This window comes from Tupaia chinensis, unplaced genomic scaffold (genome assembly GCF_000334495.1).
Source record: "Tupaia chinensis unplaced genomic scaffold, TupChi_1.0 Scaffold146140_1, whole genome shotgun sequence".
NCBI lineage: Eukaryota > Metazoa > Chordata > Mammalia > Scandentia > Tupaiidae > Tupaia > Tupaia belangeri.
Genome location: NW_006205995.1, coordinates 1721232 through 1739839, shown reverse-complemented (window position 1 = coordinate 1739839; position 18608 = coordinate 1721232). Strand labels below are relative to the sequence as shown.

General features: G+C 39.4%; 1 protein-coding gene across 1 annotated transcript in view; it reads right to left on the bottom strand.

Moving 5' to 3' along the window:
- The window catches only part of DMXL2 (Dmx like 2), a gene marked incomplete in the record, with an annotated part of 190092 nt that overhangs the window by 4392 nt on the left and 167092 nt on the right, over positions 1 to 18608 (bottom strand). Inside the window, 11 exon segments of the mRNA XM_027768392.1 lie at positions 1952 to 2004; positions 2794 to 2885; positions 4968 to 5045; positions 7217 to 7344; positions 7476 to 7536; positions 8191 to 8326; positions 10378 to 10499; positions 10581 to 10667; positions 11466 to 11528; positions 16921 to 17038; positions 18132 to 18333. Coding sequence (XP_027624193.1) covers positions 1952 to 2004; positions 2794 to 2885; positions 4968 to 5045; positions 7217 to 7344; positions 7476 to 7536; positions 8191 to 8326; positions 10378 to 10499; positions 10581 to 10667; positions 11466 to 11528; positions 16921 to 17038; positions 18132 to 18333 — 1140 coding nt within the window.

Below are 18608 nucleotides of genomic sequence, written 5' to 3'. Positions count from 1 at the left end.
CTGCTAACCACAAGATGGCTGCTGTGCCGCATCAACTGATGGTCAACTCTGCTTGCCAGAACCGCCTTCCTGAAACTGTATTCCATGGAGACTCACCTACAGTTGCGGAACTGCACGAGACCCACACTTGATCCAACCTTGAATGGAATCTATTTTCCCTATTGTTAAAAACTTTGGACTCGTGACCCCTCTCCCTCTACTCGCAGGTATCGCATTTTCAATGACCCCTCTGGAGGATAGCTGTCTATAGCAGAGATAGAGTAATTGGGAGAGGGGGAAAGGGCTGAGGGTCAAACATAGGATAAAAAACATATTTATATGTATGAAAGTAGAAATGGAACAGTATTGGTGACGACATGCTTGATTAAGACACTATGTAGTTTATCCTAGATGGGAAACTACACTTGGTGTGTTGTGATGATACTCAGGGAATGAGTGTTAGGCAATATAATTTAATATAAAAAAAGTAATAAGCAGGAGGAAAAAAAATGCACATTTGATGACTGAAGAGAGTTGTATGGACACAACTGGGGTCTACTTTATAGTATGTTCATTCTACTCCCTGGGGTTTATGCCTAGGATCAGATTTGGATACATGTGTAAGGATATGTCAGCTGTGCTAGCTAGTGGGTATACTTAGACTAATTGAGTTCATTGGTAGAACAATTGAATGGGGGGGGGCGGAAGCCATTGAGGGCAATCATGAATGTCAGGGACAATGGAGGAGGAAGATGGGACATGGCAGAGGGTGGGGATGGGGAACCTAGGATGGCAAAACAAAAGGCAAGGTATGCAGGACACAAAAATTGGGAAATCATTTGCTGAGAACATATATGTTGATGTGCTTGATTGAGCCAATGCACAGTGTATTTTGGATGGAAAATTCATATGTGTGTTGTGATGAGAAAAAATTTATAATAAAAAACAAAGTATAAAAAAAAAAAAAAAAAGGAGAGAGAAGAGGATAAAGACAGCAGTGAACAATAGAGAGGCAGGATGTTAATGAGAAATAGATATGGTTTATTACCTGTTGATGATGACATGTATAGTATTCTCAACTGAACCGGTCTGGAAAGTATTTCATGATGGGTGAAGTCTTTTTAATAAGCAAAACGAGAAATAGTGATTGACTGTTTAAAAAAATTATAACAATAATTATTGGGAAAAGCATGGAAAAGATATTGAATGATAAAGCGGGGAGATTGATATCTCTGTATTGACTGACATGCATGGCATTCCCTTTTGAAAAAGCAATGGAAGTCAATGTAAAGTTATATGTAATCTAGTGTAATAGAAAGAAGATTATGATGATAATAAAATAAAAAAAAAAACATTGTTCTTATTTCTAGCTTTTATCACAAGATTAATCTCTGTTGAATTTTATGGTTAGATGAACTTGATAAATACTTTGCAACTAATTTTTTTGTTTTTTAGTTTTGCTATAGGGCACATGTGTTCACCGAAGAGAAAGAAAGAGGGAAAGTGAGAAATCACCTCCTAAAGAGTGGGCCACACTGCAATCCCTTCTCCTCCATTTTCCTCTTGGGATTCTGGGCATGCACGCACGTATACCCAGCATGAATTTCAACCTCTGGGCCTGGGACTTGAACTGAATTGCACTGCACAGTCAGCCATGTAGGATCCAGCTACCTTAGCCTCCATGCCACCTGCTGGCCCCACAACTAATTTCTTAAATCGTCTCGTTAGTACCGCTCTCCATAACACATTTTCTGAATAGAATATAACTAAGACTACACTTAGCTAATTGAATTTCTATGACTATATATATTTACCGAGACATTCTAAGTAACTTTTAGAAGTTTTATTCTTTCATTCTCAATATTTCTCCACTTTTCAACCTCTGAATATACATTAGGTGGATTCACTAATTAAACTGAATCCAGGAAAACCTTCATTCAGAATGTATTAAAGCTCACAGACCTTTACTCACCATGAATGAGGCTGTTTCCAGGTGATATTAACGTGTCCCAGAGACATACATTTCTTTTAAAGAAATAATAACAGAAATAAATCATAAACAACTGTTCTAAGTCAGGACAAATTCTGTCTTCAAGTCAAATATTTTAATTTATGCAATCTTTTTGTTCACTTGCATTTATAGAGCAGTGGTTCTCAATTAGGTTGGGGATAGGCGCTGGGACTCGGGGTATATCTCTCCTAAGCCTTTATCCTTTTCAAACTACACAGTTCTGTCTCAAGTGGCCCTGCCTCTCTCTGTATCCCCCAGCCCCATCTCTCTCCCGTCACCACTCCAAGGAAATGGTGCTATGGCCCTGAGTAGAAGGGGTGCCTCTGTCCCTCTAGGCATAACCGCTGCAGGGAAAGGAGAACTGTCATTTGGGGGCATTGCTGTTAGTGAGAAAAGTGTGAGGCCCAAAGTATCAAATTAGTTCTGAAGAACCTGACGGCATTAACTGCAATAAAGAAAAATGAAGACTGAATAATTTTTCATATTAAAATGACACATGCTTACTGAAAGACTGCATTAGAAGTAATTTGGTTTTGTTTTTCTTTTTGTGGTAAGGAAAATCATTCTGAAGTAAGAAATATGTAACAAAGGAAGTCCCCCCCATAATTTCTTATTTACATTTAATTATACCTCTTTGTGAGATAACAAAGGAAGTATTCTTTTTTTTTTTTAATTCTGGGGCAGGGGTTGGGGAGTGAAGGGCAGTTGGTGGAAACCAGACTAAATAAAAATCCATACTTTCTAGCAAGAATACTTTTCTTAAAAATTTTCTTATTTCTTGATTTGCTTTTCTGTCAACCTACCTATTGTCGTTGGACTGTCCGGATGTGGCAACTAGACTTGAGGAGGTAATAAATGCAAAGTCACTTGTTGCTTTGCTGTGGCACTGCCAACTCTATGGAAAACAAAGTGCAACTGATGTCACCTAAAAAGCCAATACAACTCGCTACAGTATAAATACGCAGTCTGCTAATAACATATCCTATGCATGAGCTGAGAGTTTTAAAGTTCAGTCTGGAATAAAAGGCAAGTGATAGTAACAGTAACTGTGATTTGCATATTATTTGGTTAATATTTAATACTTTTTAAAAACCTGGGATGAGTTGGAAGGAACATGGAATTAAAGGTTACATCTTTTAGATTATGTAAGAATAGAATATCAAAGTACATGAACTTACCCATAGCATAAAATTTTATTAAAACCCAAATAATTTTACTGCTAATGACCTAAAATACATTTAATCAACTTTAAATAATATAAACCATAAGAAACAACTGAAGCCCAAGGAGAATGTTCACATGCCCATTTAGTTTTAGGCCACCGTGTGAGGGACGTAAGTCGACTCAGCTTTGTGACCTAGGTACAAACAGCCACCTTCCTTGGCACCTCTGCTTCCACGTAAAGAGCTTCACCAATAATAAAGACACGGTCGAAAGCGGGCTTGAGAAAAGCGCACAGAGCTAAGGCTGCCCAAGAAGGCTCTGAAGGGTTCCAGCAACGCAGGACACCATTTACTGGGCCGAGCATAAGCTTTCTTACTGAATCAGGTGAATGGAGAGAAATTCGGGGTGAGGGCCCAAAAGGGTATCAGGGTATTTTCACATAAAGTGGACATTTTTTCTGACTAGAATGATCGCGGTATAGATGTGACAAGGCAAAAGATAAATTTAGGATTATTTTCATTTCTATGAAGATATGGCATAGTCTACAGTACATTAATTTAAGAGAAATATTTTGAGCATCTCTAATCCTCAACCCCAAAACCTGAAATGTTCCAAAATCCAAAACTTTCTGAGCACCCCCACACAACATGCCAAGTGAAAAACTTCGCATCTGATCTGTGAAAGGTGGCAGTCAAAATGCTATGATACAAAAATATTGTATCAAATTACCTTCAGAGTACTACACAGGGTATACATGAAACAAAAATGAATTTGATGTTTATGCTTGAGTCCCATCCCCTAGATATCTCATTACATATATGCAATATATGTATTCTAAAATCTCAGAAAAATTCAAAATCCAAAACACTTATAGTCCCAAACATTTGGAATAACGGATCCTGAACTTGTATATACTTAGGAATACATATGTAGTCTAGAAAAGAAAACTGAGAAGCATTTGGGCCCAGGAGGTTCGAGGCTTCCTGAACCTCCATCTATCTTCTGAAGTCAGAAGTTCCACACACAATACCATCACTTTCCATTCCTCACTTCCACCAATATAAGATATGCTTGTCTTCATCACCAAGTATTTCAATAGGATTTAGAGTCATGAATAAAGTACCCGATGGAGATTGAGTATTTTATTTATTTATTTTCTTTTCAAGAGAGTTTGTTTTTGCTATAGAGCACATGCACTTGCTGGAGGGACAGAGAGAGGCAAAGAGGCAGAAAGTCAGAAATCATCCCCCAGGGGGGATAGCCATGCCACAATCCCTTCTCCTCCATCGTCCTTTTGGGATTTTGGGCACGCACTTGCCCAGCGTGAGTTTCAAGCCTCTGGGTCGGGAAATTAAACCACAGTCAGCCATGTGGGAGTCCAGTGACATTAACCATTATGCCATCTACTGGTCCCAGATTGGTTATTTTATAATCTGGTAAGCAAAATTCTGGAGTAAATTGGAATAAATCTTTGAACCCTATTTGATTCTTAATATATACATTATGGAATTCTACCCTTCAAATTAGAATGTTCAAAATGGGTAACATGTAATAAAATGGTATCCTGAATTAGACCACACACAGGAAAAGCCCTGAAGTTTTTCATTTATAGTGGTTGCCCTTTAAGGTAAAATGCAAGAGTTTTTGTTTTTTAGGTCATTCCATTCTTAAACTAGACCACAGTGGGTGCTGCCAGGCTGCGACGGCTGCTCAGAACCGCCCCTTTCCCAGCAGAGCCACGCCTGAGAGCCACTGCCTGAAACAGACACTGCATAATCAAAGCTACCTGCTGCAGGGCATGAGTGATACTTACCATGTAAGGTTTAGGATTGGCAGCAGTTTGGTTAACTTGCCAGATGCTCAGAAAACCCTCTCCATCGGCCACACCACACTGTAAGAATGGCGTACATATTAACACAGCTTCTCAGAATCCAGATCTAAGGTAAGCACACGCATGGGAAGGAGACTGACCCACTTAACTAACATTCTGTGCACCATTATGCTTCTGCGGCTGTTGTCCCCCAGAAAGCTCAAGTACGACAAATTCCTTGTTACTCTTCAATTGCTTTTTCCAGGCCTGTTTCATGGGTTTCCTCTATTCCTCCATAACGGAGCCTAGGAAGAAACTAGGCTTCTTCAAGTACTTGACTGCGCCTGGTATCACCAACACACCAGAAGCAGAGCCTTTTACTCTCTCAGAGTATTCAGTATCCTTTTTTCTTTTTTAATTATTCTATTTTAGCTTTATTTATTTAATTTGACCAGAGAGGGACAGAGCTAGAGAGCGAGAGAGAAGAAAGTAAGAAAGTGAGAAAGCAAGCCACCAGGTCCAGGACTGAAACCGTGCCCCTAACCACCATGCAACCTGCAGGCCCCAAGTAGTCAGTGTCTTCAGGTGGTGATTAATTAAGTACATTTAGACTTTTCTTGGAAAAAAAGAGGGTATATATGTAAATTCTAACAAACTGCCCACTAAGCTTAAACCCCAAGTCTCCGAATGTTTTTTTTCTTTTTTTTTAAGGCTTACTCATTTATTTCTTTCAAGAATGAGAGAGAGAGGGGAACCAGCAGTTAGCGTAATGGCTATGTCACTGAACTCCCACATAGTCGACCGTGGTTAGCGTCCCGGACCCGGTGGCTTAAAACTCACACCGGGCGCATGTGCATGCGTGCCCAAGATCCCGAGAGGAGAATGGAGGAGAAGGGATTGCGGCATGACCATCCCTCCTGGGGGATGATTTCTCGCTTTCTGTCTCTATGTCTCTCTCTGTCTGGCGAGCGCACGTGCCGTATAGCGAAAAACCTCTCCAAAAAAAAAAAAAAAAGGATTTTGGGAATGCATGTACATATACCTGATGTAATTTTTATGCCATCAGGTCTGGGACTCGACTATGAGGTTGGCCATGTGGGATCCAGCTGTCTTAACCTCTATGTCATGTACTAGCACCAGAAGAAGGTATTATTTTTATAATTGTACATATGAGGAAATTCAGGCACAGAGGTTTAGTAATTTGCCCATTATCATAATAGGCAGAACCACCTTCCAGCCCTAATAGGGTCTCTCCTCTCATCAGGTGCCCTCGCTGGTCCATTTAGCTGTGGCAGTGAGAGCGTGGTCATATGGTACAACATACGCTGTTCAGGCTCCCCTTTAGCAGGGGTTGACCTTGGGCAATTTCACTTGGAAGTGAGCTGTGAATATTACAAGCACCAGATAGCTTCCTATGGTTAGTGTTATAAATTAACATAAGTAGTGTATGGTATGTGCTGTCTTTTATTTTTTAAGATTTATTTATTTAATTCCATTTATTATTATTATTATTATTTTATGTTCCAAATGTAATGGGTTTATTTTATTTTACTCTGATGCAAAACCAAAGTTTCCAGAAAGACAGAGAGAGACAGAGAGACAGAAAGTGAGAAATCCCACCCCCCCAAGGGTGGATGGCCACGCCGTAATTCCTTCTCCTCCATTCTCCTCTTGGGATCTTGGGCATGTACTCACATGAGCCCAGTGTGAGTTTAAACCACCAGGTCTGGGACTCAAACCACAGTCGACTACATGGGAGTCTAGCGACATAGCTATTATGTCAACTGCTGGTCCCCTATTATTATTATTTTTAATTTGACCAGAGTGAGACAGAGAGAAAGGGAACGTGAGAAAGCAAGCTGCCAGGTCCAGAACTCGAATTGCTTTTAGCTTGGGGGGGGGGTGATTTCTTGCTTTCTGTCTCTCTGTCTCTCTCTTTCAGGCGAGCGCATGTACCCTATAGCAAAAACCTCTCCAAAAAAATAAGAAAGAAAGAGAGAGAGAGAGCACTTCTGCCACAGCCCCAGCCAGACTGAGTCACAGACGTACACCTGCACTGAGGGCCAAGGCAGGCCTCTGGATACAAACCCAGAGCCTGCCATGTAGGTCTGCCTCACAAAAGAACCACATTTTACCCCTTGCACCACTGTCCAGGCCCTAGAATTTTTTTATATGTAGTTTTGCTAGCCATTTACTCCTAACTATCTACAACTATTTTTAGGTGAATTTAGGAGTAACCTCCAGAAACTAACCTTGTTGCCTTGTGAATTAAAATATAACCTGGTAACTCTTGCATTGCCAGCTTGACGGAAACAGACCAGCTGCTGAGGTCGAGTCCACTCAAACATCCGTACACTGCCATCCTGAGCACCGGTAAGGTCTGAAACACAGCAGGAAAAGCAGAAAGACAAAGTGAAAAGTTAAAGGAGGAGTTCCAGTGTCTTCCATTCTGTAAATCAATTTCAAAATGATAGAGGATGCTAACAAGTAGTTCACTGATAAAATACTTACAGTATTGATGGACTGGGTGTGAGGTCATTCTTTTAACATTATGTAGATTCCTTTTCATAAGCTTTAAAAGAAGATAAAAGTGGAATTTATTTTGTGTAGTCAGAGATATGATGAAGGGCATACTTCAGGAAAAAGTCTGACTTTGAAAACATGTATTTTCTTTCAGTTTGATCATTACTGTTATGAATTTCTGAACCACCTAACATAGAATGCTTATCTAAATAGGTGAAGAGCCCTTACTGGTCCAGTCCTGGCCTGTGTGGACTGTGAAGTTACCAGGCAGCTTCACCTAGTGATAAAGGAAACCCTCCTCCAAGGGCCCCTCCCTGAGGACAAGCAGGAGTATCTCCAGAGTCTTCAGAGCAGAACGTGAGAACGAACCTCTTCGACTACAGTGACGAGTAAAAACTGTCAGTGATATGCTTTTGAACGCTTGGCGGTACACATGAATTCCTTTCAGTTAGGTATTTCGTGTCTTGGTTTGCTAACCTATAAAATGGTAATGGAGCATAATAACCGCACCTACTACCTAGGGTCAAGGGATAAAAAGCTTGCACTGACACTAAAACTCTCAATAAACCATGGCTATGAGTGTCATGTATCTCCTGGTGGTCACTGCTCCTAATCTCTAGGATCATTTCTATGTCAAAGCGGCGTCAAGGTGCTGTTCAGGGTGTCCACGTCTGGAAACCACAGCTAAGAGGAAGTAACGTACCACGCTGGCTCCAGTGCTAGTCTGTCCGCTGCCCAGCCACGGCAGAGATGAGGGTGGGTGCACCTGACTTGCTGAATGGGTTGCACTGGGTTGATAAAGAGTTGTAGTGGACCCACGATAGTCAATATCATCGGAACTGTAGAAAACATGTGTGTGTTACTGCGAGAGTTCCATTTTCATTTAATACAAATTCCAATTACAGAGCTTCTCACATACCCATACGACACTATTTTAAAAACTGAATAAATATCTACAAGAAAAATCTAGGTAAGAATCCTAATCACAGTCCAAATTTGGTACTGGTTAACTTTTCCCTGTCAGCAAAATATAAATTTAGTCTAAAGCTGTCTGGGGGCAACTTTACTGCTGTACAAGTTGGAACAAATATTTGTTTTAAAGTATTTAACACAGATATTCTTTTGATTATAGAAAAAATGATTTGCATGTTTTCTACAAATGCAGACATTCCATGTATCAAGTTGATACATTTTAAAGAAATCCATGTTTAGGGAACCAGCAGTTAATGTAATGGCTATGTCGCTGAGCTCCCACGTAGTTGACCACAGTTTGAGTCCTGGACCCGGTGGCTTAAACTCACACCGGGCGCGTGTGTGTGTGCCAAAGATCCCAAGGAGAATGGAGGTGAAGGGATTGTGGCATGGCCATTCCCCCTGGGGGGTGATTTTTCGCTTTCTGTCTCTTTCTAGCGAGCATATGTACCCTATAGCAAAAACCTCTCAAAAAAAAAAAAAAAAGAAATTCATATTTAAAGACTTCTTAAGGGTCAGCAGGTGGCATGGTGGTTAAGACGCTGGCCTCCCACATGGACAATCACAGTTCAAGTACTGGATATGGTGGCTTGTTTTCTCACTTCCCCTCTTTCTTTCTGTCTCTGTATGTCTTTCTCTAGTGAGTGTGCGTGTCCTATAACAAACTTTAAAACAATAACAACAACAATAATAAATAAAATAAATAACTTTAAAGAAAGATTTCTTTGAGTAAGGTACTAATTTATCATCACATAAAAAAGTAAAAGTAGGGGGCCAGCAGGTGCCGTGGTGGTTAAGGCACAGTCCCACATGGCAGATCACAGTTCGAGTCCTGGACCCAGTGACTTGCTTTCTCACTTTCCCTGTCTTCTCTGTGTCTCCTCTGGTCAAATTAAAATAAATGAATGAATAAATAAAATTAAAATAATTCTTAAAAAAAAGTAAAAGTAATTTTCATGATGGACAATATATTACATGATCATATTCACTCAGAAGTAGGACATTAAAGCCTAGTTATGCTATATACTAACAAAATAGAAAATTCAACAAAATGAGGAGGGAGGTTATTATGGCACCATTCCCAAGCACATAAAATTTCTAAGAGTCTGGAGAAAAGCATGAGGGAGGGCGAACATGGAGGAGAAACCCTGAAACAGGAGAGTGTTGCAAAATACTCTTGGTGCCGTATCTACAGCTTTAATGAAAAGGACAGTTGTCTACATGTTTAGCTTAAAAACAGGTATACTTGTCAGGACCAGCAGTTGATGTAATGGCTATGTCACCAGATTCCCATGTAGTTGACCATGGTTTGAATCCTGGACCCAGTGGTTTAAACTCACACCAGGCATGTGTGCGTGTGTGCCCAAGATCCTGAGAGGAGAACGGAGGAGAAGGGACTGTCTGACTTTCTGTCTCCCTGTCTCTCTCTGTCTTTCTGGTGAGCGCACGCACCCTATAGCAAAAACCTCTCCCCAAAAAAAGGTATACTTGTCAGATGAAATGAAGAAGTGATACACTGAAAAATTACTCAATAAACATGCCTTGTCAACCATCTAATACATATGTGTATGCTAATTTTTGCTTTGATCACTCCTTTCAGCTGAATGTACTGACCAGTGTGTAACTCCTGGCATTTCTTTGGGATTAAATGTCAAAATGGCAATTATTGGCATTAGGCTTTGGTGTCAGATATGACTGTGACTCAAACAGCATAGTGAAGGATTTGACGGAAGAGGTCTGAGCAATTTCTTATTTGTTAATGTAGCGAACGCCTTATATTGGCAGATAAACCTACTATGTCTACCTCAGATGGAGACAGATACATATAGGCTTTTCACAATAATGCAAATCATGTGCACAACTATTTAGTGAGTACCTCCTGAAGTAGACTATGTTTAAAGCTGACTTTGAGACAAACCTTTTGGATTCTCTGTCATATTCTTCTCCAATCCAGATGTATGACTGACAGGCCAGGAGAGAAGTAACATCAAGTTCCTGAACATCGTGTGTTGAAGCCAAAACAACTTCATTACAGTTTGCCTGTAAAGTAAAAGCCCGGTCAATAATACCAGCAAGTTCACTAAAAAGAAGTACACTCCTTTTAATGACTTAAGTTTTTACCTTATTAACAGAAAATGCCATAATCATGTCGGATTCCTTATGAATGACTTTAGCCTTTCCACCCGGGTAGCCCAGATCAGCTTCGACCTACAAAACATGTGTCAGCAGCTTCAGTCACAGCAGAACAGCTCCAAATAGAGATATGCACATCCCGCAAAAGTTAAAAGTTAGGAAAAGAAGAAAATGTAGCAGCAGCAGCAAGAAAAAAGGTAAGACTAACTTGAGTATGCTGACAATTAGCTTCGGAAAATTTGCTTAAATTTTCTGATGCTTGTAATCTGTAATCACCCCAATTATACAGATTTCCATTGTGATCATAAAATAATGATTAACTGTCACAAAAGAGGGCTGATATAAGGCATTAGTAATTTGTAACAGTACTAAGTCTCTTTTGGCTCTTCTAAGAGTGTGCAAATACTCTGTCATAAGAATTTGTGCTAATTAAAGAGGCACAGAAATGAACAAAAAGACATAGAAAGACAAAGGAACCACCAAAGAGATGACACTTGGAAATAAGGCCGATGAGGAGATAGGAATAAGGAGAAGTTGGAAAGGATAGAAAGGAATGAAGGAGACGGTAAGAGGGAGGTTCAGTGGCTTAGGGTCAGAGGTGGTGAGAAGAACAGAAGAGGCAGAATCAATAAGGAAAGATAGGACAGCCATGCTTACGAATAGCTTAGAAAGTGACAGAAGTGAAGATGAACAGGGAGCAAGACAGGGAAGAACCAATGGCAAAGTAGAGCAAGCCAGACACAGTGAGGCATCTCCTACCCTGTGCCACTGAGCTGATTAGCCAGCTGAGCAGGTCATAGTTAGTACTGGAGATGAGCAGTTAGCTCCTTGAACATTGAAGAATGGGCTTAATATAAGAGCTTGGAATACTACCTTAATGTGGTAATCTTCTGCTACGCAGTTTTGTCTGACCTGCTCCACATGTTCTTCTACAGACTAAATAACACCACACCGTCACAAACACAAGACACATGCATGAAACGAAATTAAAGAGAATGAAAAATTTCATGCCAAAATGGTCACTCCAGTGCTTAAAGATGATAAAAATGAATGCAAATTTAAGAAAAAAATAAAACTGCATAAGACAAAATGTCATCAGATAAACACAATACAAAGCAAAAAGGACAAAATCAAAGTTAAGTGATTAATACATACACATGAAAACATAAAAGCTATTTCAAAATAAAAATTAGTTATTTGCATGCTACTTATGTAACTTAAAGTTCTTAAAACTGTCGTCTCTAAAAATAAAACCCCCTTGTAAGACAAATGCATTTTATACTACATGGATTCCCATCCTCTAGTTGACTTCAAATCCAAGTTAAAACTGTTTCTGGGGACCAGCAGTTGGTGTAGTGGTTATGTCGCTGGACTCCTATGTAGTCGACTATGGTTCGAGTCCCAGACCCAGTGGCTTAAACTCACGCCGGGCACATGTGCATGCGTGCCCAAGATCCCAAGAGGAGAATGGAGGAGAAGGGACTGCAGCATGGCCATCCCCCCTCAGGGGTGACTTCTTGTTTTCTGTCTCTCTGTCTTTCTGGCGAGCACATGTGCCCTATTGCAAAAACCTCTCAAAAAAACTCTTTTTCTTTTTCCCAGTGATTTTATTCTCAATGAAAAAAAAAAAAAAAAAAAGGAAAAGAAAAGAAAGAAAAAAACACAGTTGAATCCAGGGAGGATAAATACAGATTAAATGGAAACAGTCTCTTGTCACCATCTCCCACATTCAAATGCCATTTTTTATGGTTGAAGTCAAGTTGAAACTACTTCTAAACACAAATTCCAAGTATTGTTAATTACTTGACTTTTTCTCATAAGGAGTTATGTGTAATCATGTGATTTTTTTCCTCCTTATAAGTAAACATATGTTTGATAAAATCAGGCATGGGAAAGAAATCATATACGCAACTTGCTCTTGGCTGATGACAGGTCATACGGCATGGCTACAATCAGAAGTGATAGTCCTGCTCTGTTGTGGAAACCTCCGAAGGTCTGACCAGAGCAATAAACTCCCGCTCATACCTACTGAGGTAATTGCTTCCCTTTCAGTTTTAAAGGGCCATTCATGGCCATTATGGTGACGCAGTAGTTAAGGTGCTGGATCCCACATAGCCAACCTCACGGGTCAAATCCCAAACCCAGAGGCCTAAAAAACATGCTGAGTACATCTGTGTGCATGCCCAAAATCCAGAGAAGAGAATGGAGGAGAAGGGATTGTGGCATGGCCATCCTCCCATGGGGGTGATTTCTCACTTTCCATCTCTCTCTCTCTCTCTCTGTCTCTTTGCAGTTGAGTGTACATACCCTATGGCAAAAAATCTAACAATAAAAACTTTAAAAATAAAGGACCATTCAAAGTCTCTGACCATGCCCAAGGGACTGCCTAAAGGCTATAGAAGGTGACAAGAAAGCACTCAAGAAAACACAGAAAGAATGAATAGTCAAGGTGCAGAACAGCTAAGTCAGTGATAGCCAAGTTGCTGAAGAACTTATTTGTCTTTAATCAGTCAGCTGAGTTCGCCACATTGATGGATTTCACAAAAACTTATTCTGTGCCATATTTTTCTCTAGTGTATTCCATAAATAAAAATATCTTTTTATGAACATGTCTAAAATTTCAGTATTTCTTGGGGAAATTTTCTTCTTAAATAATTTCTTAAAATTAGCCAATATTTCAGCATTTTCAGGATTAGACTGTCAGTTTCACTAATTAATCAAGTCAATAAATTCACCAGATTTACTGATTATCAAAATGCTACCTAACAATTTATAAAGAAAAGCACTTTCTTATATGGATAGTTTTAATAAGTTTTGCATATTTCTCAGTCTAGTGACCAGTTTAATTTCTTATCTTGAATTTTTTCAATTAAACTTTTTCTTAGAAAACAGTTTTTTGGAACCAGCAGTTGGCGTAATGGTTATATTGCTGGACTCACATGTAGTCGACTGCGGTTCAAGTCCCAGGCCTGGTGGCTTAAACTCACACTGGGCACATGTGTGTGTGTGCCCAAGATCCTGAGAGGAGAATGAAGGAAAAGGGACTGCGGCATGGCCATCCCTCCTGGGGGGCGGGTGATTTCTCACTTTCTGTCTCTCTGTCCCTCTCTCTTTCTGGTGAGTGCATGTGCCCTATAGCAAAAACACACCTTTCCAAAAAAAAAAGAAGAAAACAGTTTTTCAGCAGATCATATACAGACCAAATACAGCAGCTTAAATGTAAATTGGCTACGCAAAATTAAAGGTCAAACCCCAGTCATACTTGGCACATTTCAGGGGCCCAGGAATCACATGTGACTGGGGAGTACAGTACTAGACTGCACAGGCAGATTTCTGCCATCATCACAGAAAACCCTACTGCGCAGCACTGGACCAAACAGTCATTTATATTCAATTCCAAAATTGAAATTCCAAAGAGTACATGATAAAAGTTCTATCCTAACTCCTAATCATTTCCTTCCCTTCTCCAAAGGCAAAAGAGGCTTATAAAAAAAGTACTTCAAGGGCCAGCAGGTGGCATGGCGGTTAGGGGTGCTGGATTCCCACAAGGCCAACTGCAGTTCAAGTCCCAGACCTGGTGGCTTGTTTTCTCACTTTCCTTCTCTCTCACTCTGTCCTTCTCTGGTCAAATTCAAATAAAGGTAAGTATGAAAATTATCTTTTTTTAAAAAGTACTTCAATAAATGTTCAATTTATCTCTGTCCCACATTCCTGATCACGGATTCCCTCTGCTAGGAAACAAACTTAAGAGGACAGTGGGCTGCTGACCCCAGGAGCACAGAGACCAGGAATCGTAACAGGAAGGGGACTAAGAGGCAGAAAGAGGGAGCGACTTAATTAAGCACACTTGTGAGAAGAAAAGGATCCTGAAGGACAAGATGAGACTGTAGGGGTCCAGAAGTCCCAGGCACCTTACTTTCTATAGAACTCTAAGGCTCTGTCAATCCAATCAAATCAAATTCATGAAAACATTATTTCTGACAAATCATTATGTTTAATAAATTGAAGAACTAAACATTCAGAAATTAATCCCTCAAGGAACTGGCTTTTGTGAATAACAGAGTCCTAATTAAGAGAGCATCTTACTTTAAATACATTTCTTAGATTTCCTAAATCTTTTTTGTTTAGAGAGAGAGATTTTTGCTATAGGGCATGTATCCTCACTGGAGAGAGAGAGAGAGAAAATCAGAAATCACCCCCTGGGGGGATGGCCATGCTGCAATCCCTTCTCCTCCATTCACTTTTGGGGATTCTGGGCACACATGAACATGCACCTGGCGTGAATTTTAAGCCACCTGGTCTGGGACTCGAACCACAGTTGACTACATGGGAGTTCAGAGATGTAATTATTATGCCATCTGATCATCCCAATTCCTAAATCTTATTTTATGGGATTTGTACTCAGCATCACTATAGGAAATGCTGTACACAGTGGCTTAAATCAAAGAGGCAAATAATTAGTCGCTGTGATTTCCCTAACAAACACTACATCAACAAATTCAACACCATCAAGGTCTTTAGTTTGTTATCAAAAAAGCTTATAATATAGGACTCAATGGAATCGCTACAGTTTATTCCCCAACTTCCTCATTTGAGTTCATAAATTTTAAATCCATAGAGAAAATAAAAGAGCTGATCACAACCACCACCAGGTAAGTGACTGACTAGTAGAAAGAGGAGGATGGCAGCTGCTGTGCCCCAGGTATGGGAAGACTGAGACAGTCCTACCCTTTACCTGGGGAAACTGAGGCATACGGTCTGTCCCTCTCACTTCCCACTTCTCTAAATGAACTACAATTCATCTCTCTCTTCTCCCAGACTGTATTTGGCCAATCTTTAAATAGAGTTGACCCTACTGTGAACACCCTCCAAACTGCTCATTACCTCATTAAATGGCCCAGCTGGGTGTGTGCGGCCATCTTTTTATAGGGAGGAGATCATCTGCCAGTCTCCTAAATTCTTGATTCTTCGTGAACCATGTATGACACTACATTACTAATTATATCAGCTTTACCTCATTTTATAAGAATAATCTTCCTTCATCTTATATGTGGCATTTCTTTTCTTTTTTTTTTTTAAAGAGGCTTTTTTTTTTTTTTTTTTTTTTTTTTTTTTTTTGTGCCCTCTCGCCCTCTGGTTTTTTTTTGCTATCGGGCCCCTGCACTCACTGGAGAGACAGAGAGAGGCAGAGAAACAGAAAGGGAGAACTCACCCACACACGCACACACACACTGGGTGTATGGTCACATCACAATCACTTCTCCTCCATTCTCTCAGAATTTTTTTTTAATTAAATTTTATTTATTATCATTTTTTAATTTGACCAAAGATACAGACATGGAGAGAGAAAGAGAGAGGGCAAGTGAGAAAGCAAGCCTCCAGGTCTAGCACTTGAACTGTGGCCAGCCACGTGGAAGTCCAGTGCCTCAACCCTTACCCCACCTATTGGCGCCCCTCCTCTCAGCATTTTGGGCACACATGAACACAAACCAAGTGTGGGTTTAAGTCACTAGGTCCAGTTTTCGAACAGTGGTCAACTACGTGGGAATCCAGAGATAAAACCATTAAGACATCTACTAGTCCCATATATGGTATTTCTGTAGTTTATTCTCTCATGAAATTATCTTGAATTTGTTGCTTCTAAAGTTTATCCTGCTCATTTTTAAGTACCAAATAATTAAAATATTCTTAAGGGACTATGTTGTATTTTCAATCAAATAATAATCACATAATCATAATACATAAGACATTCATTTATATATTAAATTCCCAAACCATCTACAGATACATAAGTATTCTGCTTATTAGATGTACAAGCCCAAGAGCTGGGACCAGAAGGTGAAGCAGGAGTAAAACATGAAGCCTTATGAGCAGTCTTACATGGGACGGTTCCCAGTTCAAGTCTGAAAACCTCCGTAAATATGCCAAGGCACACACTTGCCCATGACCCAGGGCTGAAAGCCAGGGGTGAATTGTGTCATCAAGACTCTATTGGGGGTTCTCTCTCTCTCGCTTATGGATGAAATGAATAAATACACTTAAAAAAAAAAAGAAGTCCTATGGCAAACATTATAAGGAAAGTACCAACTTTTACTTGATTATATGTGAGTTATAACAGGACCTATGTTGCTTCATTGCTATGAAATAAAAATACAAGATTTTATCTTCAAAGAAGTCCACGGTAGTAAACTTTGACTGTTACCTATGATGGATGAAAGATAGGTTTTAACCAAAAAGAAAATACAAAGTGAATCAAGTTCAGACTTCAGACTTAGAAATGTCAAATACTAAAGAAAAATTACAATGGGAAATATTTTTCTCAAAATACCTCACTCTGCTTTCTTTTCTTTGTGAAAATATATCTAATAAATGTTTCTTGAAGAACTTCTTGTTTAACAAGGAAATGCCAAAGTCGTTTGACTGGAAGTGCGGAAGAATCCCGGGATCTATTAAAAAAATTAACATATTACAGGATTGTAGTCTACAGAAAATGCGTTTCATATTTGCAGATATTTCTGTTAAAACCTGTACATTTTATTGCCAAAAAACACAGCCCTAGGCTCAACAAAATTTTATAACTGATTTCACTTTTAATTCTTATCTTAAAAATCATTTTTTCATGTAGTAACTAATTTTCTCATAACACTGAACAGTTGAGCTAAGACTCAAATAAATCCCTTATTATTCTCTATCTAAATCATACGTTTGGATGATCCTTTGTTTAAAGCATAAAATCAATATGAATAGAAAGTCACAGATTTCACTTCTAATAGCCTAACAAGTTAAAGAATCTTGCTCTTTCAGGACCAGCAGTTAGCATAATGGCTATGTCGCTGGACTCCCACGTAGTCTACCGCGGTTCGCATCCCGGACCCGGTGGCTTAATCTCACAACACACGCATGTGTCTATGTGCCCAAGATCCCGAGAGGAGAATGGAGGAGAAGGGACTTCGGCGTGGCCATGCCCCCTGGGGGGTGATTTCTCGCTTTCTGTCTCTCTGTCTCTCTCTGACTGTCTGGTGAGCCCACGCGCTCTATAGTGAAAACCTCTCCAAAAAAAAAAAAAAAAAAGAATCTTGCTCTTTCAAGCTTATGAGAAATACATGGCTGGCTGCCTCAAAACAGCACCACTTTATCAAAAGGGACCTAGATGGGAAGTCAGAGGAAGAATATATATATATATAAGTTTTACTGTTAAATTACCAACCAAAAGACAGTAGTATCCACTAGCATATGAAGATTATCCAAAAAATGTTCTTTAAGACTTCTAAAGATAATAATACAGAAATCCAGAAGTTAATAAAGATTTCTTTTTTCCTGATTATAAAAGTAACATTGTTTACTGAATTATAGATAATACTGGGAAAGACACTTTTCTAACCAATTTTCTGAAGCTTTCCTTACAGAATACTGATAAAAATAAGATTCTACATTCAAAGTTAGGAATGTTCTGAAGGCCACTGGCATATTTTGCCAAAGTTTTTTCCAGAGAAGTCAAAGCAAGCTACATTCTCATTGGCAGTGTAAGAGCTTTCTTACTTGAATGGAGTATTTTCAGGTTCTAGCATTGCTTTATTTCGAAGAATAGCTGGTCCAGCTCCTACTGAAAGGTCAGTTGGATACGTGTTGATATAATTAGGGGGTGGACCTTCAAATTGATCCATTTTTTCTTGTAAAATCTGTTCCCAATTCTCCAAGTTTTTAATCACAGCAATACCTAATGGTGATGTTACAGGCAGCTCTAAAAGGTGATAGGAAAAGTCATTTTAGTTTTATAAAAAATACTGATCATCATTCCCATATTTACATAATCTAAATTCTTAGAGCCAAGACTTCTGAGAACATAACTAAATCCCCACATATTAATCTAAAACCATTTGGATTCTTAATATCTTTTAGCAAAACAGAAGGTCAACTCTCTAAAATGAGCTAAGAAAGTATCTAGCTTCCCTGATTAGTCTGCTCTTTTTTTTTTTTTTTTTACATTTTGCCAAAGGACATCTGTGTGCACACCGC